Genomic DNA, 24,646 nt, shown 5'->3' with positions numbered 1-24,646 from the left:
ATTTTTTGTTTTTAACTCTCATTCATCATTTCTAGCAAGTCAACAGTCCTTCTCCCAAGACCCTGTTTTAATTGTGAAGGCAGCTGATACTGCACTCTGGGCCAAAATTTCTTAGAACCGTGTTGCTACTTCAGACATTTGGTTCTAGGCAGAAACTGAGGAAATAGGTATACTCTGGAGGTATGTCACAAGAAAGATATCGGTCTCAAAACCGGGTGTGTGCTCATGTAAACCAGCACCCGTAAGGCGGAAAAAAATCTTTTTGTAATATAGAGGGGAAAAAAAGCAGAGACTCTGTCTTTCCGGGCCATTTCTTTGAGGGGAAAGGGAGGAAGGGGTGTGGAGGGGAAGAAGGAAAAAACAAACTTTATTTTTGGACGGAAAATGAGTAAAGGATGTCTTAGACCCATCAACATCAACTCTGAAATACAAAGTTTCCTTCAGTGTATTCCAAAATGAACAAGAGATTTTCCAAGCTTCCTAAGATCCTGGGTTCCTTGAAAGTACCAAAAACACAATGGCTCATTTTGGAACCATCACTCCTAAGGCTGGACAGAATTAAATTAGGGATAATTTTTACTTTTCCAACAAGGTGTGTGGGGGGCTGTTTATGTTTCTCTTTTAGAATTTTAATAACACTAATTCTTATCGAAGAGTCCTAAATCAACCGGTCTCAGAAAATCACTTTCTTTATTCATACAATGAAACAAAATCCTAAATATACCTTTGAGAACGGTACTCAATTATAATCATTTGATTTACCTTCTATTGCTTCATACGATCACTGATTATTTAAAAAAAAAAAACTCAAAAAGCTTTTGGACCATACTCTTCTTTTCTGAAATAACTGTTCTGTAAATAGTAAACCTATTATAGCATAGGCAGTACTATGCCTTTTCCTCAGGGGGGAAAATTAGATTCACCTTTTTTCTGTCCCAGTTATTTTCTTTTTTTTAATTTAATTGTAATAACACTTAACATGAGATCTTCTCTCAAATTCTTTCTCTACCTAATATATTCAAGTTTGAGTTAGAGCATACTTTCTACCTTAAAGTAAAATGTTACAAGCATTAAACATTGAGTCACTCATTAACATATAAGGACTGGACAAAGGTAGAAAGACATTTAAGTTTTTCCTGCACAAAGGAGGCATGTGTTATCATGGCTATCACACTCCTTCATAAAGCAACAATAGATCTCCTTCCAGAAACATCATTTTCAAAAGGAGCAGGTAAATATTATTATTTACTACACTAAGGCAACAATAACTGATTAAAGCAAATTTAGTGGAAACATTAAAATAATGGCAAGGGAAGAAAATTTATTCTGCAGCAACACTGTGTGAACTTATTGGAAATAATCAGCCGCTCAGTTTGAATTAAATGAGAGTGAATGTAGTTGGGGGGGGGGGGGGCGGGGAGGAGGGTAGAGGGAGGTTGAAAGAGAAAGCCTGGCACACACTAGCTGGAATCTGCTAGTTTCCCTCTGCCCTGGCGGCTAGGAAAATCTGCAAAGATGCAAACAATCCTTGGGTGTTCAGTTAGCAGTGAGTAAATTGCTGTGGGATCTAAGGGCGGGCATACTTTAGCAGGCAATTCCTCTCTGTCTTTCATTCTGTTTGTCTGTGTTAAATTCCCCCTCTGCCCTCATCCATTCTCACATCCAGTTCCCTGCTTTGTCCATCCATCAATCCCCTCACTTTGTCAGTGCTGACTTCATCCCAGCTCTCACAGTCGTGTTGCAGCCACCCCGAGGCCGCGGGGGAGCCCCCGCCTGCCGCAGCCTCCCTGCTTCCCGATCTGCTGACAGAGGACCCAGTCAGACGCTTGTCGTTTTCTATTGCACAGGCCAGCAAAAACACTAATACTCAACCTGATTCGTATCGTCCTGCTTTTCACCTTCTCTATTGAAGAGAATGGGAGAGAGAAAGACACAAGGAAAGAGAAATGCAGGGGGAGTGGGGGCGGAAAGAAATAGGGTGGCAGGGGTTGGTGGGTAATGGAGAGAGATGTTTGCTGAATTTTCTAGAACAATTTGCACACCAGTCAGGTGGAGGCTCAATCCAGCTTCCAGTACCACACATCAATAGAAATCACAGGGAGAAAATGTAGCACTAATTAAGGGTTGATAAGCTGTAGTCAAGTGCAGTTTAGGAGAATAAAAACCCAGCAGACTACCCAGGCCTGTGTAAGCCCAACCCTATACCGCACTTTTATCGCCAGCTTAGGGAGGGAAATTTTGCAGCGTTTTTTTAGTTTTACCTTCAAAATCAAACAGATAGGCTGGGAGAAAAATATATTAGATGATTGTTCTTATTCAAAAGATCATTTGCAAAACATTTCGAAGGGGGGGGTGCTTACTGAAGAGGAAAATAGTTACCTAGCAACAAAACTATTTTAAAACATTCTTCAGTGTACTTGCCCAATTGTGTGCTCTTAATTCAAAGATGTAGAATTCTGAGCACCTGCCGAATTATTAGAATACTTTCCCCTGAATTCTCAACTCCTCTTTTTTCCCCCCAGAAAGAGGGCAAACTTCACAATAAGCCATAATCGGAATGAGAAAAACTTTTCAATGTTACACATTTCTTTAAATTTTACTCTTAGAGTGGAAGGCAGAATTTCACTTGAAATATGAGCAATTAAATTAGTAAAACTATTTATACAACGGTGCTTAAAATGACTTTAAAATAAAGGAGCTCAGTGGGGTAGGTTTTTCTGTAATTACTGGTAATTGCAACTAGCATTTTGAAGGTCTTACTACCTACAAGGCATTTTCATATACGTTATCCTCACCACCAAACCACTCTCCAGGGATTGGTCCTGCTTTTTGGAATGTAGAAAGCAGAAACCCAGCCATTCAACAACTTTCCCCAAATCATAATCATTCCCCACTGCCAAGTAAGGACCATCAGGATTCAAAAATGGCTGTTAGAATTCCAACTCTTTGCCCAAGAGATGGGCACATCCAGTTACCTAGCCCCAAAGCTTCTTTGTAATTAAAGAAAACCTGAAAGATCCTCTGGGATAAAAATGACTTAACCTGTTTCTCTATCCAAAGCATGACCACAAAATATTGAGAGGGGTGTTGTAGTACAGCACCCCCAATTCTTATTCAGGGAGATTATTTGGTTTTGTATTGAATGCAACAAACAACTTGTGCAAACAAACCAAGAGAAGTTTCCAGAAGGCCACTAGTGATTCGGGAATAAATGTGTTGCCTTTCAAGGCACCGACGCTGAAGAGCTAAGTACTCGCTTGGATGATTAAGTTTTGGTGTGTGTTAGGAAATGAGTAGCAGCATCCTGTGGCCACCACACCTCATACCAAGAAGGATTTGGGAAGCAAATGGCAAATTATTCACCAGGGCTGTACAAGCACAGAATGAAGAGAAAAGAGGACTGGAAAGCCAGCAAGGCCTCCCTGGTTTCCAGTCTCAACTCAACACTACTGTCACACATCTAATCCAGAACCTTCACCCACAGCTAGTTCCTCATTCCTTTTGTTTTCTCAAACCCACATGCCCAGATGGGCTTTGGCTGTGACACAAGAGGCCAGGGGAAGGGGAGAAGAAAAGGCAGCGGCACAAAGTCTCCTCTGCGTTGCTACTATACACATCAGACATCTCTAATTAGACAGCAACAAAATTTTATTAATAGGATGGACATTATAGAATGAGCTTGTTATAAATGGGCCCTGTCAGGGCCTTATTCAGCTACCAAATGAGTATTCTCAGTTCAGTGCTCTCATCTGAGGCATCACGCCTAGTGCTGGATAACAAATGATTGCTATTAACCGTATTGTTAGTAATGATGGCTGAAAACAAACAAAAACCCATAAATAACAGTCTACAGAAAAATTAACCCATAAACTTGATAGATATCCAGCTGAGAAATAATAAATGACACTTTGGGGCCTGCTGGGAGAAGCTAGTGGTTTTTGTTTTCCTCTCTGTCATTAACACATTTTCTGTGCTAAAAATTAGATTCTGATATATAATTATCAACGCTCCCAGATATTAATTCTGCTATTGCTCCCTCGGTTTCTCTTCTGGCTGGGCTATAATGTTATTCACAGATTACTCTGAGAAAACACATCAAACACTTAACAGAACAGGTCAAAGTGACAAGCGGCTTCTGCTGACAACATCAACCTGCACCGTCTTTTTAACCAGGGACACAAAACAAATTTCTCATATTAATTAACTAGGGTTTCCTTCCAGCCACAACAGGCCTGTACAATGTGATGTGAGCTAAGCAAAGTCCCCACTTCTCTAATGAAGGCGGCCAAGGGAAGCGAGGAGTGACAAAATTATCTTGCATTTATGGCATTCAAATCCACATTCATTAATGTCTTTTAGGGAGGAGACAGGGTTCAAAACAACTTTCCAACAGCAGAGCATCTCTCACCTTGAGCCCCTTCCTCTCACAGGGGCAAGCACAAGGACACGTAAACGAGCAGGTAAGCAAGAGACCTTCCCCTAAAGGAGCCAGAATTTCAGCCACGGTATGCGAACTAGCACTGTCACTGAAAAGGACGTCAACTTCCCAAATGCCATGACTTCCACACAATTAATTCACCTTGACCAGAATACGATCTCACCTATCAGTGGCTCGTATGTGCCAGGAACTACCAAATGAAGTGAAATTCACCAGGCTCCTCCACAGACTGGCCCATATCCTGTCAACAGACAACACACCTCAACACACACACACACACACACACACACACACACACACACACAGCACTCTCATGCACATATGTCAAGTCCTTATCACCAGTATGGGCATTACAATGCCATCTATTCTATGAATTTCTTCTGTTGTCTCTCTGACAATTTAATTTCAGGGAAAATAACTGGGGTGGCAGGGGGGGAGGGAGGGAATTTATTTTAAATAAAAAATATGAAGCTACCCAAGCTAGAGAATATATATATAATTGCTCTGTTTGGTTAAAATTAACATGATGAAATTTGGTAAGACTAAAATGAGGTGGGGGGTGGGGCTCATGAAAACAGGTCAGTACAAGTAAGTGAATAAATCAGCAGGTATACCCTCCATTTCCCAAGCCTATCCTCCTACTGGGGGCGGGGGGGGGGGGGGAGAGAAGAGGCCGCAACTTCCTAGTCCTAAACAAATGCCTTCAAACACAAGCTCTTTTATCAGTTGGGGAACAAAACATCATAACGGGAAAATTGTTTAAAATTAGGCAATATGGCTGAGTCTCGAAAACGCAGAAGCAAAAACCAAGGGAGAGCAGGGATTAATGCAAGCAGCAGAGAAGAGAACATAGGTAAAAATCAAGAGAACTGAAGCTGCCATATGAAAAGCTGGGGGTGAGGCGTTTTAACCCGCAAGTTAGAAAACCTTGGCAGTCCCCAGCAGTGGTGGGATGTTCCCTTCTTCCTTTCAAGCTCCATCAAGGAACCTGGGCTGGCCACGATCTAAATACTATTTTTGAGATGGGATTTTTTAAAAATAAGCAAACGATCTCCCGTCTCCCATGCCTTGTTGTTAACCCCCGCACCTCATCCCTCTGATCATGCTGCCTTGATGATAAGAGCCTGCACTGCAAATCCCTCACCCTCCGTGCACTCCATTTTCTCAGTATCTGGCATTGCGATATTAAATAACTATAAAACTAGAAAGCCAAAATAACTAAATCACCTGGCAGCCAATTTCTGAGAGTTAAACCACAAACCCGGAAAATGGTGGAGTGTGTTGAAATAATGTAAAGGAAACCCATAAATTCAAACTTTATGTTCTGTAAAGAACAAATATGAAAAAGGCATCAAAATAATGAAAGATTGTTTATGTATTCTGGCATGAAATGGGAATGTGTTATGAGAGAGAGAGCAGTGGTGGAGACAGATCGACGAAGCTGACAGTGTGGTATTCATCCTGCACGGTGGAGCAGACGCCCCGCTAGTGGCAGTAGACAGCGCAATAAATCAAGGGCTCTCGAAGCTGTACCTACAGCTTATTACATCCAAGATGACAAATAAATAATAATCCCTGTCAGAGCGGCCCTTTGCTCAAGGATTGAGCCTGAAACCTTTGGCTCATCACTTCTCATCTTAAGTGAAAACACTAGAACTAGGGAATTGGAGGCCACGGTTTGCTAAGCTCATGAAACACAAAACAAGCAGGACCCGGGAACTAGGACTGAACAAGAAAGGTCAAGAAAGAAGGAAGGATAAACATTTAAATAATCCTGACCGAGAGGGGGGAAAGCAGCAGAGTGAATGTGGGTTAACATGTCCTAATCATCAGGGGGTGAAAAACACCCAACACCGATTCCTTGTCCCCACCCCTAACAGGAAGAAATTCTAGGCTTCATTTGAAACGTAGTACCAGCAGCAAAGAGGCAGGGTCCTAGAGGCTCCAGGCTACAAACACCAGTGGCCAACACCCTCCCAACTTCTCACCACCCCATTTGCCCTCCTGCCTTACTTAAAAGCGAACCAAGAGGTAGAAAACCATCCACCCCATGTAATAATCCCAGCTTCCTCACAGCATCAAAGGAGAGGTGACTGCTGTCCAGGGCCAAGGCAAGAGGAAGACTGAATCACACAGCCATTCCTGCTTCCCAGCCTGCTGGCTTGGTCACCTCCTCTCCTGTCCATCACTCACTGGCTCCGCAGTGCAGGGCGGCCAGAACCCTGCCACCAAATCTGCCAGGTATCCGTAGGTATTATGACTTTGAACTTGTCTCTTTGAGCATTCCTGTTTTCCTACTCTTCCTGACTGGGTAGCTGGAAGGCTTTCTCTGAGAGACCTGAACAGTTCTTTCAGACCATCCCTCTGTCTGGGTGGGCTCTACACCTACAGTTCCCAAAATGGCTTTTCTAAGCAAGGCCATGTCTTCTCCCTGACACATCCCCATTCCTTCACTGTCTTCAGGAAAGCACAGAGGGAGCACAGTAAAATCTGATAGGGCAAAAAGGGTTTGGGCTCCGGCTTCCCCAGAACCACACCACCGCCCCCAACCCCCCCCCCACCACCGACACACACATACACACTCCATCTTAACCCCTGAATATGCTGCCAGCTCCATTTAGCCAATACACCTCTGGGCATTAAAACAAAATCAAGTTTTGTCACTTGAGAGAAGGGCACAAACATGGCTCTGCCAAAGGGTATAGGAATCATTACAAAAATGTAGGTCCCAATGGCTAAAATAAATTTCTGAGATTACAAAGGGAAAAGGACCACCATTTTATGTTCATCTTAGAGGACAGTGTGGTGCCACTAATGCTTCACCTACCCACCCTTCTTTAAGACAAAGACTACATGGCAGAGTGGAGCAAGCACCAGCTTTGGTCAGGTGGACTTGAGTTCAAATTCTAACTCTGCACAAGTTGGAAGACCTCAGGCAGATCACTGGACCTTGCTGAGTTTCAGTTTCCTCATCTGGGGGGGGGGGGGAGCTACTGCTACTAATATTCAACCCACAGGATTGCTTTGAGATTCAATGAGATCAGCATGCTTGATAGTGCCTAACATATTCTGGATGCCCAACAGATGTCAGTCCATGTCCCAGTCTGACTTTTCCTAATTTTCTGCCATCTACTACAGCAGAATTTTGAATATGGTATTATCTACATGACTTTAGATCCTCTTCAAAATATCCAAAATTCTCTACAGAAACACAAGCTTCTTATAAAAATAATTTTAATCTAAAGCATATACATAGCAAAGAACTTGGACAAAATTTATCTAAGGTTTTTAAGAGATTTGGGGCTAAAAGTAGGTAGGTGATGCAATAAAGTGCAATCACTTCAACCCAATAAGGACTCTATTCCTAAGAAAATAAACAAAACTACCAAAAATTCATATGCACAAAGACATACATTATACTGTTATTATGGCAAAAAAAAAAAAATATGAGGACAAACTAATCAGCCCATAGTAAGATTTAACAATGTTTAAAATTATTTTTTAAGTTATGGAAGGTTTATTTGATGAAATAATATACAGTCATCAAAAATGATGATCATAAGACAACAAAGCAAGGTGCCTGGGTCCTCAGTTGGTTAAGCATCCCACTTTGGTTCGGGTCATGATCTCACGGTTTGTGAGTTCAAGCCCCACCTCAGGCTCTGTGCTGACAGCTTTGAACCTAGAGCCTGCTTCAGATTCTGTGTCTCTTTTCCTCTCTGCCCCTCCCCTGCTCACACTCTTTCTCTCAAAAATAAACATTAAAAAAAAAATTTAAGACCACAAAGCAACATGGCAAAATGCATATTATTTAATGTAACATGAAAGAAGCCAAACATAAAACTGACACTTCACTCTCAACTATGCTGTTTTATGCCTCTGGAAGTAGACAATATAGCACACATAATAACAGTTGGGCTGATGGGGCAGAAGTAGACCATTGTTTTTACTCTTCCATTTTTTTTTCAAATTTTTCATGATTATGTTTGATAACACTTTTTAAATTTTAAAACAATTTTAGGGGCACCTGGGTGGCTCAGTTACGCGTCCAACTCTTAGTTTCAGCTCAGATCTCAGAGTGGGATCGAGCTCTGCATCAGGCTCCACACTATCAGCTTGGGGATTCCTGCTTGGGATTCTCTCTCCACCCCCCTCTCTCTCTCAAAATAAATAATCATTTTTAAAAACTCAAAAGTCAAGAAGTTAAATGAATTAAAAATTGGAAATCTGGGAACAAAACCTATAGCCACCAAGATTTTTTAGGCTCCCACTACTTCCTGTCATCCAAGATACCCCCGTGGGGACCTCTAGTGAGCTGGCGGGCAAAGATGGAACCAAAGTCTTTTTGAAACGTTGCCCTCCTGGGCCAACTTGCCCATGTGCCTTTTCCAGCTATCCCCTCACATGGTGCAACCTGCTCTTCCAGCCATTACTTTACCATAACACATGCATACTTTCAGCCTCATTTGGTGGAGTCATTCAGCCACTCCCTTTCAATAAAAAAACTTCAGTCTTCAAAGTTTGAAGCCCCTTGTAAGATTTTACTTGCTACCATCCATTGAATGTCCCAAGGAACCATTTCAAAAGCGAGATGTTGACAACAGCTGGAAATGAGACAAGGAGGTGAAATGAAAAAAATCAAGAAAAAGCTGTCCTCTAACTATCCCAATCCCTGAACCCCTTTCCTTGGCCAGCATACAATTTCTGGTCCTTGGATCTCCCTCCTTTCTGTTTCTTACTCTCTGGACTAAGTGGGGGCAACTCTCAAGTTGGAGATTAATACCGTAACTTTCCATAAACATTCCAACTCAGACAACTTGCTGATACTTTGTAGATTGGGGCTTTGTTATCAGAATACAGCTGGAGACCCTGACCTTTCATGAAAACAAAGAAACAAGAAAGTAACACTGGGGGTCTTGTTCTGTGTTAAGTCCTTCAATAGACAGCTTAACTCAGCAGCAACAAATTCATGAGATGACTGGACTTTTCACAGCAGCTCTCCTTCTGTCATCTAGGTAAAGACATTCTCTTTAGGCTGCATATCTATGTAGTCTAGGTACAGAAACACTTTACTTGTGGCAGTTTGAATTTCAGGTCCTAATTTACTCTCCATGTATTCACCTCCCTTTCTTCTTCACTGCTCCCTTGAAAACACACCAGGTCCAATCAACCAGTTTAGTTTACAGTTCCTTAGCTTTCTGAGTTAAAGATAAGGAACCTGTTCATGGAAGGAAGTTCCTGTCAGGGCCGAGAACCAGCACTCAGGCTGCTGGTCTTTCCACCACACCATGCTGGTCCTGATTACTTGGTGTCCATACAGCAGAAAAGTTAACACCCTCCCAATATCTTGTAGGAAAGTGTGAAATGCAGTCCTAGACGACCTACATGAGACAAAGATTCTCTCCTGAAAAAAACTATCACTATCTCCCTAAATTGACGCTCATCCCATGGTCAACAAATGGTGACCACGAACCTCTGGGGATAGGGGGAGGGCAATACTGCATGATACCAAATTCTTAAAGCATGCCATGGTCCAAGATTAATTTTTTTTAAACATGTAATTTGAAATATGTTTGGGTTCAATGGTTTAAAATGAGTTAACTTAACAAAAGACAAGTAAATAATGTAATCATTTCATACAATATTACTGTCTAAAGGTTTTTAAACATAAACATGGCAATTCTGCTAATACATATTACATACATTTGCAACAATACAAGGAAGCTGAAAGGTGGTTATTGTTGAGCTGAAAAAGTCCCAGAATCCCACTAAGAAAATAATGTGAGACAATAATGCATATTTCAGGTACACACTATAACTGACTTAAATTATTATGGATGTACTTCATACTTAATTACCTTTCTAAAATATGTCGGGGTATTTTGTCATAAACTCTACAGAGTCTGCTGTACCTCTACTAAACACTGCTCTGAAATGCAAACCCTTCGCTAATGTTTTTATTTGAATAACTTATTACCCAATATAGCAAGCATCAACACATTTTATAGAACCAGAACTTGGCTCTCTGAAATTCCTCCTACCCTAATGCCAGTCACTGTTGGGAGCATTTAGTTATAAATTGTCTTTCAATAAAAGTAAAAGCTCCCAAAACAACAAAATGAAAAGACACAGCAGCTTAAATCAAGGGAAGTCAATTTCCACATGCCGATCCTAAATATTTCATGGCCCTATTTTATTCTGACATTTGTAGATGACTAAAGTGTTACAAAGGAAATAAAATGCTGATTAAAGAGTTCACTGTCATAAAGGTTACTGAATTGTAAATGGCCCTTTCCATCTTCCTGTTAATAGGTACCCAGCTGTAAACATCATGAAGGATGTGACGGGAGGGCGGCTTCCCTCCTTTAGGAGCTGTATATACATTAATCACTGAATCACCAAGCCATGCTTAATTGCAAGCTGTATATCACACAAATCCATGGTAAGTAGAAGGAAACTCATTATTGCTGCTTCATAACTACTGGGTACTTCTCATTTTAACCTCCTCACACCTGGGACACTTTGTTGCTCTATAACAGGAATGCAGAAAAGGTATTACACCACTAATTACAGCCCACACCAGCACCCCCACCTGAGCTGCCTGAAAGAAAAACGGAACTGTCTCAGATCTGCAGCCATCCCAAGCTTCTGCCTCATTGCCACTAAGTGAGTTCTTATATGTGGCTTCCTGTAACCGCCCCCCTTCCCTTCCTGGGGACAACATGTTGATATCCATTATTCCTTGAGAGTTTACAGAACTGTTTAAATGATAAAGAAAAAAAAAAACCTGCAGTATATTTTGCTTTGACAAAATTATTGATTTAAATCCCATACAATAGCACAATACTATTTAAAGGTCAACCCAAGAAAAATGAGTTTACACCCGAACAGAGCTGAGCTTATCTGTCATGAAAGTGTAATGATGTGTTTATTCCCTCACTAGGGTGTATATATTTTTCAGGAAGATATAACAGTCTACTTGCAGGTGAAATCTGCTCTTAAATGGGAATTTCAGGAGATATTTACATTTCAGATGGTGGAGCTGATATCCAAAGCCCTGAGACCCATTTCTGTACTTACTAGTCAGGTGAGTATTTATTTTCATTGCCTAAAAATTATTCTTCTCACTCCCAGGTCAAAAACGAGACATACACTTGAAAACTATAACCACAACTCATAGGGGAATCTTTCAAGAAGGCTAAGGTTGCAAACAGAATGCAAAGGTTGCCATGATAACAGTCTCTTCTTATGTTTTGGTTTCTCTCTCACATTTCAAAAACATAGCAATAAAATGTTCTAAGTTCATTATGTCTGCAAATATTTGTTATTAATGAGTCTGTATATTTGTCTTTTTTATTTTTCAAAATACCAATTGATATATAATCTACCCCGTTACTACCACCATCACCCATCCTCAGTTGACCTCTAAAGGAATTCAGACGCGGGCCTCACTGGAATGGGGTAAAGGGGATGAGGCTTGATACTCAGCAACCAGGTCACAGCCCCTAAAGCAAACCTGGTCTATGGCCTCTCCATTGAACTCAGTTCAACCAACATTTATTGGGTGCCAGGTAATCTGCTGGTTGTGACAATACAAAACACATTACCTTCTCTCCTTCTCTCTTGAAAAGCCTCAGTCATTAATCTGGCAGATGGACTGAGCACCCATTATTTGTGCCTGGTACTGTGAAGTGACTTCTCAGGGACAAGAAGTCTTACAGGGCCCACAGACACTGAATACACAAATACAAGTGGAAGAAATTTCTGTGGACATCCAGGATGCTAGGGGAGCAATACACACCAAGGGAAGCCAAACCAGTCAACATGGTTCAGGGAGGGGCTTCCTTATTTGACAAGAGACTTGAAGGATGCAAAGGCATCAGCTAGATGAAAATGAACAGGGTAGATCAAAGGAGTAGCAAGGGCCTGGGCAAGGACCCCAACACAAGACAGAATCTTCCACAGAAAAAAGAGTTGCATATGATATGTGATCTAGCTGAGGTTAGGAGTCACAAGAAACTCTTGCAAACAGTAAGAGTTCTGAACCTAAGAGGAGCCACTAGAAGATGCCCAGTTGTAGAGTGCCATGACCTGGGGCAATATGGAAACCAGATTAGAGGTAAGTAAAAGTTACTGTTGCAATTCCCCTCTAGGAGGCTACTGGAGCAGTGGGGTCAAGAACAATAGGGGTCAATGTCAGTGACCCAAAGAACAGCAAAGAAACTATCGTACTACTCCATTACCACCAGTGCATAAGAAGTACATTTTTAAAGACTAGCCTTTAGTTTTGTGTTGTAAAGACTGAGCCAATTAGGCTCATGATTCAGCTCATTGAGTCTGTTCCCCCTTTTCACAGGTGCAATCCAGTTTGTCTAGGGATTATAACAGTTCTGAAATTCTTATTATCTGCCTTCAGCACCCACCAGCTCACTGGCTATTTTCATTATTAGCTCTATCAAAACATGACCTGGAAGACAGATAACTTCCAAATCCAGTTAGGATATTGCTAACACTTGGAGTGACGTTGTCTTTGTGTCTTTGGTCAGAAACAAGAGCAAAGCTATTAACTAAAACCACATCTGAATGCTGTCAACATTTTATTTATCCAGACATCAACTTGTTCCCTACCATCATAGGCGTTGGCACTTTGGTGGTCTAAAACTCAGTGAGTGTATGAATTTTATTTCTCTTCCAACACTGCTTACAGGAAAGAGGGGCTGGTGTTCAATAACCTTCTATTGTTGGCAGATCCTCAAAGCCTCTCACATTCAGACAAAATCCTAAAGCTTCCTGCCTTGTTGGGTGAGCTGCAGGAAGGCTGAGTCCATCCCACCATAACGAACCCCAAAACCGCTGACCACCCACTACCACCACCCACCACCACCCACTACCAGTCAACAAAGTCACACTCAGGGCAGGAATCTCCTCCTGCCTTCTCAAGTAATCCGTGGAATTACACTTCCCATTCCTCCTCATTCCATCCCAGTGCTGAGATAGATGAGTCAACCCTACATGTTCACCACAAAGTGTTGCTTGTCCTTTCATGAAATTGTAAAACAGATGCTACAACAAGCATACTTCACAAGATGGCAAAGTAGGAAGATCACCTACTTTGGAATCAAGCACACCTGGGCCCAGAGCTAAGCCACATCATCAGGGATGCTTTCCTGGGTCTACTGCTTAGGGATCCTCCATTACTTCATCATCCATCCATCCACTAAATAGTTACTGGATGCCTACCATGTTCCAAGAGTTTTCACATTTATCTTGTTTAATCATGACAATAATCCCTTAGAGCAAGTTGTCCAAAATTTTTTTTAACATGCACCCCAACATATGTTGATTTATTTATAAATTATGCACACTATATCTTACCAATGTATTCATAAAGCATATTAAATAGGCATTTTAAGGATAGGAAAAAATAAGAAGATTTTAAATGCAATTTTATTCATTAATGATGTCAAATCTTCTTTGAGTTTACCAAAAAACAGATACTGTATTTTACATAATTTATTAATCTTTTCATTACTGAGATGTTATATATTTATACCTTTTTTTTAAATGAGGGCTTAGCACTTTGTAAGAGGCCAATTTAAAAGTTTAGTTTTTAATTTAATTTTAATGCTTGATTTTAATAAATGAGTCCTCAATTTTACAAGATACTTAAGTATCTGTATGGTATCTTGTGGCTACTGTAACAAATTAACACAAACTTGGTGGCACTAAAAAAAAACATGCAAAAATTTATTTCCTCACAGTTCTAGTTACCCAGAAGTACCAGTGGGCCAACATCAAGATGTAAGTGGGACCACACTCCCCTCAGAGGCTTCAGGAGAGAATCTGTTCCTTACCTCTTCAAGCCTCTGAAGTTTGGTGGAATCCCTTGGCTTTTGACCATACCACTCCCATCTCGGCCTCTCTGGGCACCATTGCTTTTTCCTCTTATGTCTATGTCTGGTCTTCCTCTGCCTCTGTTATAAATATTATAAGGTATTAAATACCTTATACAATATAATCTCAATTATATTTGGGGTTATATTTAGGACCTCCTAAAATAACCCAGGATAATCTCATCTCAAAATCCTTTATTTAATTGCATTTGCAAAGATTCTTTTTCCATGGAAGGTAACATTCATAGGTTCCAGGGATTAGAATATGATTCTTAGACAGGACCATTATTCAGTACCACAGTACATATGAAAGAAACTGATCACTGAGCTCATTAAATCATGAAAATCTTTTTCAATCTCATGAACCAGTCACACTCAGATTGTTGTTTAAATTCAGTGGGTAAATTTCCACATTCCTTGATGTCAATTACCCAAAATGTGTGGCAGTTTTCTATTTTTCACCAATGAATTCAAAACCCACTAAAATTCTTCTTCTTGGGAAGACTTACATAGTTAGAAAATTCATTTTCCATTTTTTTCATGTGCAGAGATAAGCAATTTTATAGATAATACACCTAGACACAGTTTACAGCAAAGAGCTCACAGGATGATGGAAATCATTCCAAAAATGTTTTCAAATGTCCTCTCCATAGCATGAGTTTCTTTCATTAAGCATTTCTTAACTGCATTTTTTGCCAGACATATCTGTTAGGATTTATATTTTTGCCAGGCATTAGGAACGAAAAAAATTAAGAAAGCTTTAGTTTTCCTGAGAGAAAAATGGAAAACTCATATTTATAATTAAACAAAACAAAAAAACACTTTCAAGTTCTTTCTCATGATATAGTCAAGGAATCTCTGTTGGAACAAAAGATTTTTGTACTCAATCCCCAACTTATCATCAAGTATAATGTAAAGGTTCTGTTATTCAAAGATTCAGAGTCTAATAAAATTTTCAAAATGCTTAAGACAAAAAAAAGAGGGGAAGATATCACTAAGAACTTCTCTTCAAAGAGAATACCCAGGTGGTCTCTGTAATAGCCATTCACTGTGTATGGCGGGTGCACATGTGGGAGACACCTGCACCAAGTGAGAGCTCCAGTTCAGTCTAAGAATTAAACATTGACCCAGCTTATGTATTTCTCATTTTTAGGTTATAAAAATTAGGAACAAAATTCTAACACTCTCTTCCAGCATGCCAGTGGCTCTTATGAAATACTCTGGGCACAAGTTCCTTTCTCTAAAAACTGCTCTGAGTTACGTGTGAGTGTTCTTATTATATCGATGGGAAAAGAAGCTGAGAAAGGCTGAGGGGGTTGCCTAAAACAGCACAGGCAAGAGGAATCAGAGCCAGTGCCTGATCAGATCTTCTGATTCTATTCCACTGCCCTGTAACTCCTCTCCTCAAGAATAGAGTGGGGAAAGGTGATGAAGATAGCCGGAAGGGTGGTTCAAACACCAGTGCTGAAACCAAGCTGTCTGGATTTGACCTTGACTTCATGACATCCTAGCTATCTGGCTATATTAGACTCTACACCTCAGTTTTCTTATTTTCAAAATGAGGATAATAAAAATATCTGTTCCAGAGGGTGATGGTGAGGAGGAAAAGAATTCATATCTCAGATGTTAGCCACACAATACCTATTTCGTAAGGCTGTTCTAAAAGCAAGTGACAAATACATACACCTATGCAGATATATGGGGACACACACACACACACACTATACAGAAAGAAAGAAAGGGTCAGAGGAGGTACTCACATGTACCTGGCATATAACCATATAACTGATACTTAATGAAGATTCGCTTTTTCTTGAGCTTTTGTTAATTTTGAATGAACTATGAGGGTTACACAAAAGTCATAAAGCAGATAAGAGTCCTCTGTATGGGCAAGAAAGCATCTCTCTGATATAGTCACACCACCCTCTCCCTCATCTCCCAAAGACATTTGCCATTTAAGAATCCAAGGCTGGGGTGCCTGGGTGGCTCAGTTGGTTAAGTGTCCAACTCTTGATTTTGGCTCAGGTCATGATCTCACGGTTTGTAAGCCTGCTTGGGATTCTCTCCCTCCCTTTCTCTCTGCCACTCCCCCCTTAACATGCACATGCACTTTCTCAAAATAAACAAACATTAAAAATAATAGTCCAAGGCCAAAACCTCAGGCTGATAATGCTTATATCCATAATCTGGGCCATACAAAAGCAACTAATTCTCTCCAGGTTGGAAGGTCCAACCTGGGTCTGCAGTGAAAATCATTTGAAAAGTATGATCGCTTATCTGTTAACAATAGCTAGTATTGTAGGGTTTTCTGTTTCCACCTAAAAATTTTGAGTCTACTTATCTGGCTTCAATGTCCAAAGCAGTAGTTAAAAATTAAATAAAAATAAACCAGGAGAAATGTCAACCAAAACTCTGTCTTCTGACTCTGCTGAGTCACAACCAAAGAGAACAGGCCACTGTCCAGACCCAATCACCATCTCCCTCACATCCTCAAAGTAAGCAGGATATAGGTAAATCAATAAACATTTCATCTTGTGGAGTTCCTCTTGGTCTGACCTCCTTGTAGTGACTCTACTGAACATCCCATCATTGTCTCAATACTACCTTACACACCCTGTGTCTTATTTCTGGAATTTGATAAAAGCATTCAAATTCTAGTACTTGAAATAAAAATCAAGTGAGGGTTACCTTGGTGGCTCAGTCAGTTGAGCATCCAACTTCAGCTCAGATCAAGAATGATCTCACAGTTCATGACTTCGAGCCCCACATCAGGGCTCATTGTTGTCAGCCTGTCTGCGCAGAGCCCACTTTGAATCCTCTGTCCCCCTCTCTCTCTGCCCCTCTCCTACTCACCTCTCTCTCAAAAAAAATAAATTTAAAACTTTAAAAAAAAAAAAAAAAGACTCAAGTGAACCTATAGCCTCATAACCAAACATCACCCACAGGAAAATATAATGGTGACTATGGAGTCTGGAAAGGGGAAGCCAAGAAGCTAAGCAGATCCAGAAGACTTGGACAAACTAAAAGCTGTCAGACTAACAACAGGGCAAAGGCAGGACTTGCGCACCAAGGCACACAGGTTTAGCAGCAATATGCAGAAGAAACTCAAGATTCCCAAGTTTACCAGGCAAGAAAGACAGAACGAAGAAATTACATTGACTTCAAGTCAGGAAACTTGAGTTTGCATCCCTATTTTGCTCCTCTCTCCAATGCTGTATTCTTGGGGAAAATACCCTCCCCGGACCTCTATGTCCTCCTCTGTAAACGTGAGAGAGTTCATCCAGGTCACTTTTTAGAGACTTTAAGCTCAATTATTCTAGACCTCTTCTGTCATCACCAATCTGTGTACTGTTAAGCCAATAATGCATTTCTTATGCTCAGAGAAGTTTTTATTAACTATCTGTTGTGCATAACAAATCTGTTATTAGAGCTGTTTTCCAAGTATGACTAGTCTACCCTCTTTGGATTCCAAGGTAAGAATGGAGCTTTGTCATCAATTCTGCCAATGAGCTGTGGTATATTTATTTGCCAACGCAAAACCCTTCAGAACACTTTCCCTTTGGCTCAGTGTCCAGTGATATTCAAGATGTCAACTGCTCTGCCATCTTAAGTCCCTGTGTGATGAAAATGATCAGATTCTTTCTGCCAACCTACCATGTACAGGAAGCATAGCAAGAAATATATCCTTATTGTTTTACATCTTTGAGATTCTGGAGTTAGTTGTTACTGCAGCCTAACTTAGCCAGACCAAACTGACACAAGCAGCAGTCGGAAATTAAAATTACTATTATTGTTATTCCCCTATTATTCTTGTAATTATGACCTATAATAAAAAATGTTTTGGGGGTGCCTGGGTGGCTCAGTTGGTTAAACGTCTGACTCTTTGTTTTGGCTCAGGACATGATCTTGTGGTTCCTGAGACAGAGCCCCACATTGGACTTTGTGCTAACGGTGTAGAACCTGCTTGGGATTCTCTCTTTCCCTCTATCTTTTCTTCCCTGGCTCATCCTCTCCCTCTCCCTCCCTCCCTCCCTCTTTCCCTCTCAACGATAAACTTTTAAAAGAAATGTTTTTATAATTTTTTTTTATTTCTCACGGTAAAGCAGGTATCATATACCTGAAGTTAATGACTCACTTGCCAAGGTAGATGTCTATTACTCCAACTTCTCAAGGGGTCTCCCACAAAGAACGATGACCACCTCCAGTAGGAGTAAAGGTGGGAATACAGCAATCACACTTTGGCTGCATTCAGTATCAAGAAAAACTTAAGGAAAAAAATTAGGCCACAGAGGCATATGACACAATATTTAAAAACAAAAATGGCTTGTTATAGGTAATGTGCTATCACAGGCTAGGGCAGATAGATTTTGCTCACAGCAATCAAGTGAAAAGGAGCTATCTTCCATGGGGCTCTGAATGTGAATTATAAAAGACTTCAGTTCATGACTAGTGAAGAGAGGGGTACAGCTATAAAGAATTAGTTGATGAGACTTTGTTGAAAGAGAAAGGGGAAAACAAAAAACAGACATGCAAGCTTAAAGATTAACAACAACCAAAAAAAAAAAGTTCTGGGGCAGGGGGGGCACCTGAGTGGCTCAGTCAGTTAAGTATCCCACTTCAGCTCAGGTCATCATCTCACGGGTTCATGAGTTCAAGCCCTGCATCAGGCTCTGTGCTGACAGCCCAGAGCCTGGAGCCTGCTTCGGATTCTGTGTCTCCCTCTCTCTCTGTCCCTTCCCCACTCACACTAGCTCGCTCTCTCTCTCTCTCTCTCAAAAATAAATAAACATTAAAAAAAATTTTTTTAAAGCTCTGGGGCAGCAGAAATGCAGGAGCCTGTAAATGCATAGGGGATTTAAGAAGCAAAAAAGCTATATGGTTAAAAAATCTGACTTTCAAAAAGCATAATAAGAGGAAAAGGGTAAAGCAAAAGCAATTGTATTGTGATCAATTGATAATTTGCTATCTGAGACTTTGGGGGCAATAGTGTGAAGAGCATTAATAAATACAATACTTAAGAAAACTAGGATTTTTTTTTAACCCAGAGTCAAAGTCTTATAGGTATTTCTTCCTTTAAAATAAGACACACCTCCTGTCTTGTTGGTTAATCACAGAACTGCTGTTTCACAGAGACACTGTCAGCATGACCTCAAGTCTCATCTACTCAATAGCCACCCATCGAGCACCAAATACACAGGCCTGACTAATAAGAGGCAAACAGTGGGCAAACTCACACGGTATGCAGATGCTGTGGTTCTCACTGATGGGAGGATGTGCCAATGAATTAGCAGTCAGACAGTGACTGTCATTGGTAATAACTTCTTATTATGTCAAGGAATTTACATGCAGATCAATGTGAGCAGTGTGTACTAGCTTATCCCCACCATAAATCACTATCGATTGGCACACCAATTCCTTGCCATAATTAGGAGCTATAGACAGGGCTGCAATATTATCTTAAAATATTGTGTCACTACCCTCCATATAACAGCTGGCATCTGCAAACCTCCCGCACTGCTCCTCTTACCATTGGCGACACTGCTTCAGTTGTTATTTGGGGTGAGAAGTGGGGGAGATAAGTGAATAAAATGTCCCTGTGTGCAATGTCTACTTGAGAGATTCCCTGTACCCTATTAGGGATTAAAAAAATGGGAATTCCTCCATATCCATATTGAATTCCTGTGTGCAAATGCGAAAGTTGGCAACATGCTGCTCTTAATCTGATTTATGCACCAATTTATTTTATACATTAGGCACACTCTATGCAGGCTGACTGATGCATAAAAATTTCATGCAAAAAAGGACTCACTCCCGTACAACTGCCTCTCAGTTATTATTACCTCTTGTGGTTCCCATCCTACGGTGGGTAGGACAAATGACTCCATAATACCAAATGCATTTTGCCCACTATACAAACATTTTGATCTGTTTCTATTTCCCCTCAGCTCCAACTCCAGAAAACTAAAAATGCTGTATCTTAACTTTCTGAAATTCTTTAATGCTACAAAACACCCACTTATGTAGAGAACTTCTCTCCATGTTCACTCTTTAACGGTGTATTATAAATATACAAACATACACAACAGAGGCAAAGAGAGACAGACACACACATACTCATGACACACCTGGGTATTTCTGGCTAATTTTTTTTTTGGTTAAACATTTTTTTTTCTCTATAGATCATAACCACCATGCACTTTGCATTATTTTTCTAATTACCTTCCCAGGAATATGTTCTCCGGAATATTACTAACAGCAAAAATGCAAACAAACAAAAAAGCTTTTGGGGTAGGGTTTTAGTTAGGGGAAAACCAGCTAGAAAAAGCATCTTTCTGTATTTTCCTTTTATTAGAAGTCTCCTTTCATCCAAGAAATATGGGGCCTGAAATAAATTGTACCATCCTGCTTTTTTTTATTCAAATCCTTGCCAGAGCTAGGCAGTATGCTAATGAAAGCAGGTTGATAAATGACTCCCTGATATTTTCCAGACATTTTTCTCTCAGAAGTGCTCTAAACTGATGTAGCTCAAAGAGAATAAGGCGCATTAAGTCATTATATCAATTTTTGTTACCCAGATACTTCAGTCCCAGTTAAGCGTTGACAGCCAATATAAAACAAGGCAAGGGCATCATACGACTCCATCGATCAAATCTTGTCGTAGATAGATTGCCTATTACACAAATAGAACTAGCGGATTCAGTTTGTAGTTTTATGCTCTCCAATTAAAGGATAACAGGGTACTTTCCCATAAATCTGCTAATTGCAACTGAATTAATTTAACAAATTTCTCCAAGCACACAGGAAAAAGCGATTGGTTAAGCTAATGTAAACTAGCACAGGTTGTCACAAAGAGGTTCCCATAACATCCTTTTGCTATACCTTGATTGGGCAAGGTGTCACAAGTATTTAGCTACATTGTGGTTCTCTGGCAACAGACAGCTGACAAGCATAAAACATTGCACAAATAGGAGATAATTTATTTGTGGTACTTTTTTCTCTCCCTCACTCCCCACTCTCCCCCACCCGAAGGAGGAAATAACTCCCTCTTTGCATCTAATTAATGTTTCTCTCCAAGTGAAGCTGTTTTTCTAAATCAGAATTACACCAGCCAAAGCACTATATTACGGAAAGGGGTCCCTCCGCACCACTCAGCCAACAGTAGGAATGATGGGCAAAAACCACAACAGCTGCCTATTGCCTTTCAAAGGAGGAAGTAGCTCAGGGCTCCCTCGATAGAGCAGGGTGAATGCAACACAGGGTGCCCACTCTCACAAGTTCAAATATACAGGTAACGGTAGTAGCCCAAGTGCCAGAATCAAAGCAGATGATCCCAAGCCATAAAATAATGCATTGGAGTTGAATTCCTCAATTGCTGTGCTCAGCATTATGGAAACAAAGTTGTAATGACTATACAGGCACAATGACATTCCAGCAACACTCACCTGCCTCTTTTCCCTGTCCACCACTCCTGTCTCGCCTCACTCAGGGATTCAGGCATGCTGGCAATACTCACAGTGGCCTCAAACAACTCAAGGTACTCATGGGTGAGCTGAGGGTGAGGAAAAGAAAATGCATTTTCCAGGTTTGGTGAAATCGGTCCGATTTTAAATATCTAGTTACATTGTGCCCATATTTTTAGACTGGATATTTTCAATGTGAGCTTGCCAAATACTGTTGCCATATCCACACTTGGCAGACACTGTGTCCTGCCTCAAGGGGACAGATTTCAGTCTTAGAAGGGGTAATGGAGCCCATGGAGAAGGACGAAGGTAATGGCATCGATAACCAGGACGATAGACTTGGTCAATTTAAACTAAGGTTGGGTGGGGCGCCTGGGTGGCTCAGTGGGTTAAGTATCCAACTTCAGCTCAGGTCAAGATCTCATGGTCCATGAGTTCGAGCCTCATGTCGGTTCAGAGCTTGTTGGTGCTGTCAGCTCAGAGCCTGGAGCCTCCATCGGATTCTGTTTCCCTCTCTCTCTGCCACTCCCCCACTCATACTCTGTCTCTCAAAAAATGAATAAACGTTAAAAAAAATTTTTTTAATAAATAAACTAAGGTTGGGCATCTCCAGCACCACTCTCTTCTCTTGTGATTAGAGCTCCAAGCTTCCTTGCTACAGAAGTAGATTCCTTTTCACAGGGACAAAATCTCAGACTAGACCCTCTTTTCCAAAGCACATTTCTCATACCCTATTTATACATTTACGCTTCTGCTAATGAAATGAAGCCCTGCCATATCAGTCCAACTAGACAGTAAGTATTTGAAGACAAAAACCACGTGCATTTTAGACTATGGGCCCAAAGCAGCAGGAACAATGCATGCTGCTTCTGGGAGTACAACATATACAGCTTTAAACTGGCTTAGTCAACTGGCCAAGAGGTAACAGGGTTCTGCAAAGGGAGACAGGGTGTGGGTTAACAAGTCCGGGTAGAACAAGTATAGGGTGTCAAATCCTATATACTATTAGTTTGCCACTTGGTACCTAACCAGAAGAGTCAAACACACACACACACACACACACACACACACACACACACACACACACACCAACAACAACAACAAAAGATACTTCGAGTAATAGGTATTTATGTAAAGATACTAGACCAAAGTCAGGAGACCTGAGCTAAGGCCCCAATTTGTCATTAACTAGTCATGTGATACTGGGATCATGCGTACACATCTCTTCCTCACCCATAAAAGGATATCAGAGTAGATCTCCTCATTAGATTCAATGAAGGCTGGGAGATCTAGCCACTGTTTTTCAAAGACCCGCTGGATGTAGAATTGAATTCCAGAGTGCTTCTAGCCTTTTTTAACACAATACAACATATCAGAGTATACTGCACACAGTAAGGGTAAGCAGTGTTTTGCCACACTTCTCATTCAGTTATGTAAATCTACCTACGCACAGTTTGTAATGGGAAATATATTCTTCGAGGTCAGCCACATTAAAAAATGTTTAAAATTCAAAGCTTCTGTATCAGTCCAACCCAAGGATTGAATATGAAGATTCTATGGCTCTATCAACAAATATCACACGCAGAGCCAGCCGGATACATGAGCAAGAGAACTGGCAGGCTAAGGCTTTGAGAGAACCAGTACAGAAGCCTTCTCTCCCAAGAGCAGCTCGCCAGTCACTTCTGATGAAAATGAGACTGGGAACCCCCTCATCTTGGAAAGCCGCCTGTCTGTGTGCCGAAAACACTGGCCTGAGTAGCATACCAGTTCGCACGGTCATGGTATACCATGACAGCGCACGGCTCTGCCACCCACACACTCCCCCACAGAACCTGAACACCAGGCACCCCCAAAATGTGCAGCACTCCTGCCTGAGGGAGAGCCCTCACATCCTCCAGGAGCACAGGCTGGCTCCTCTATCAACTGTGGGCCAAACAGCTCATAGAACACTTTTTGATTCATATGCACACACATGCAAATGCACACACTTGTTCCCCACTAAGGACCTGAGAGAGGATGACCTGGAGAAGCATGTCAGCCTAAAAGAATCTGCTGGCCACCTCTCAAGATCAAGTAGGATCTGAGTAAGTCTCCAAACCCTTTGTTTCTCCAGCTACGCTGAGCCTACTGCTCAACTATTATTTTTACTGTGCCTTGTTGTTACGAGTTATGATCTGATGGGATGGCTGGAAAGAAATCTAAAGAAGTGATTTCATGTTGCAAACATGTTAAGTTGAGTCAAAGCTTCTGGAGGGAAAATACGTCTTTAGGTAAAATATTTGGTATTATTTGAATACTTCCCAATGACGATGGCTTAAGGTTTGCGGCACTTGGATGTGGGAGATATAATACTATGAAAATAAACAATGGCAGAGGAACCATTAATAAGGAAAATAAGTAAAGGGTCCATGAACTAACCAGCTAACCAGCCAACAAATGCTTATCAAGCACCTGCTGTGTGCCAGGGACTAAACATGAGAATGCAGGGTGAACAGAGCAGATACAGTCCCTTCTCTCCAGTGCTTACAGCCTGGTTGGAGAGAGAGCTGCTTTTTAGCTAAGTTTTATAGATCAACAAGCACCATGAAAGAAAAACAAAAATAATAAGGGGCTCTTCCTTCATTTGGGGGCTCAGGGATTACCTTCCAGAGCAAGTGTCATATTTAAGGTGAGACCTACAGGATAAAAAGAAGATCAGGCAGGGCCACCTGGGTGGCTCAGTTGGTTGAACATCCGACTTAGGCTCGGGTCATGATTTCATGGTTCATGGGTTCAAGCCCCATGTCGGGCTCTCTACTGACAGCTCAGAGCCTAGAGCCTGCTTCAAATTCTGTGTCTCCCTCTCTCTCTGCCCT

The 24,646-nt window shown here is 41.0% G+C and overlaps 1 protein-coding gene across 8 annotated transcripts in view; it reads right to left on the bottom strand.

Annotated features, from left to right (window-relative positions):
• The window catches only part of LRMDA (leucine rich melanocyte differentiation associated), a 1,031,966-nt gene that overhangs the window by 757,611 nt on the left and 249,709 nt on the right, over positions 1-24,646 (bottom strand). For 3 of the 8 annotated variants that reach the window (XM_053207076.1, XM_053207078.1, XM_053207077.1), the window contains one exon: positions 21,774-21,880. The exons of the other annotated variants lie outside the window; for them this stretch is intronic. In XM_053207076.1, coding sequence (XP_053063051.1) covers positions 21,774-21,829 — 56 coding nt within the window. In that variant the 5' untranslated portion in view covers positions 21,830-21,880. The remainder of the gene's footprint in view (positions 1-21,773; positions 21,881-24,646) is intronic. 8 annotated transcript variants of the gene reach the window in all.

The sequence above is a fragment of the Acinonyx jubatus genome, chromosome D2 (genome assembly GCF_027475565.1).
Source record: "Acinonyx jubatus isolate Ajub_Pintada_27869175 chromosome D2, VMU_Ajub_asm_v1.0, whole genome shotgun sequence".
Lineage (NCBI taxonomy): Eukaryota > Metazoa > Chordata > Mammalia > Carnivora > Felidae > Acinonyx > Acinonyx jubatus.
This window is presented reverse-complemented; position numbering and strand designations above follow the sequence as displayed.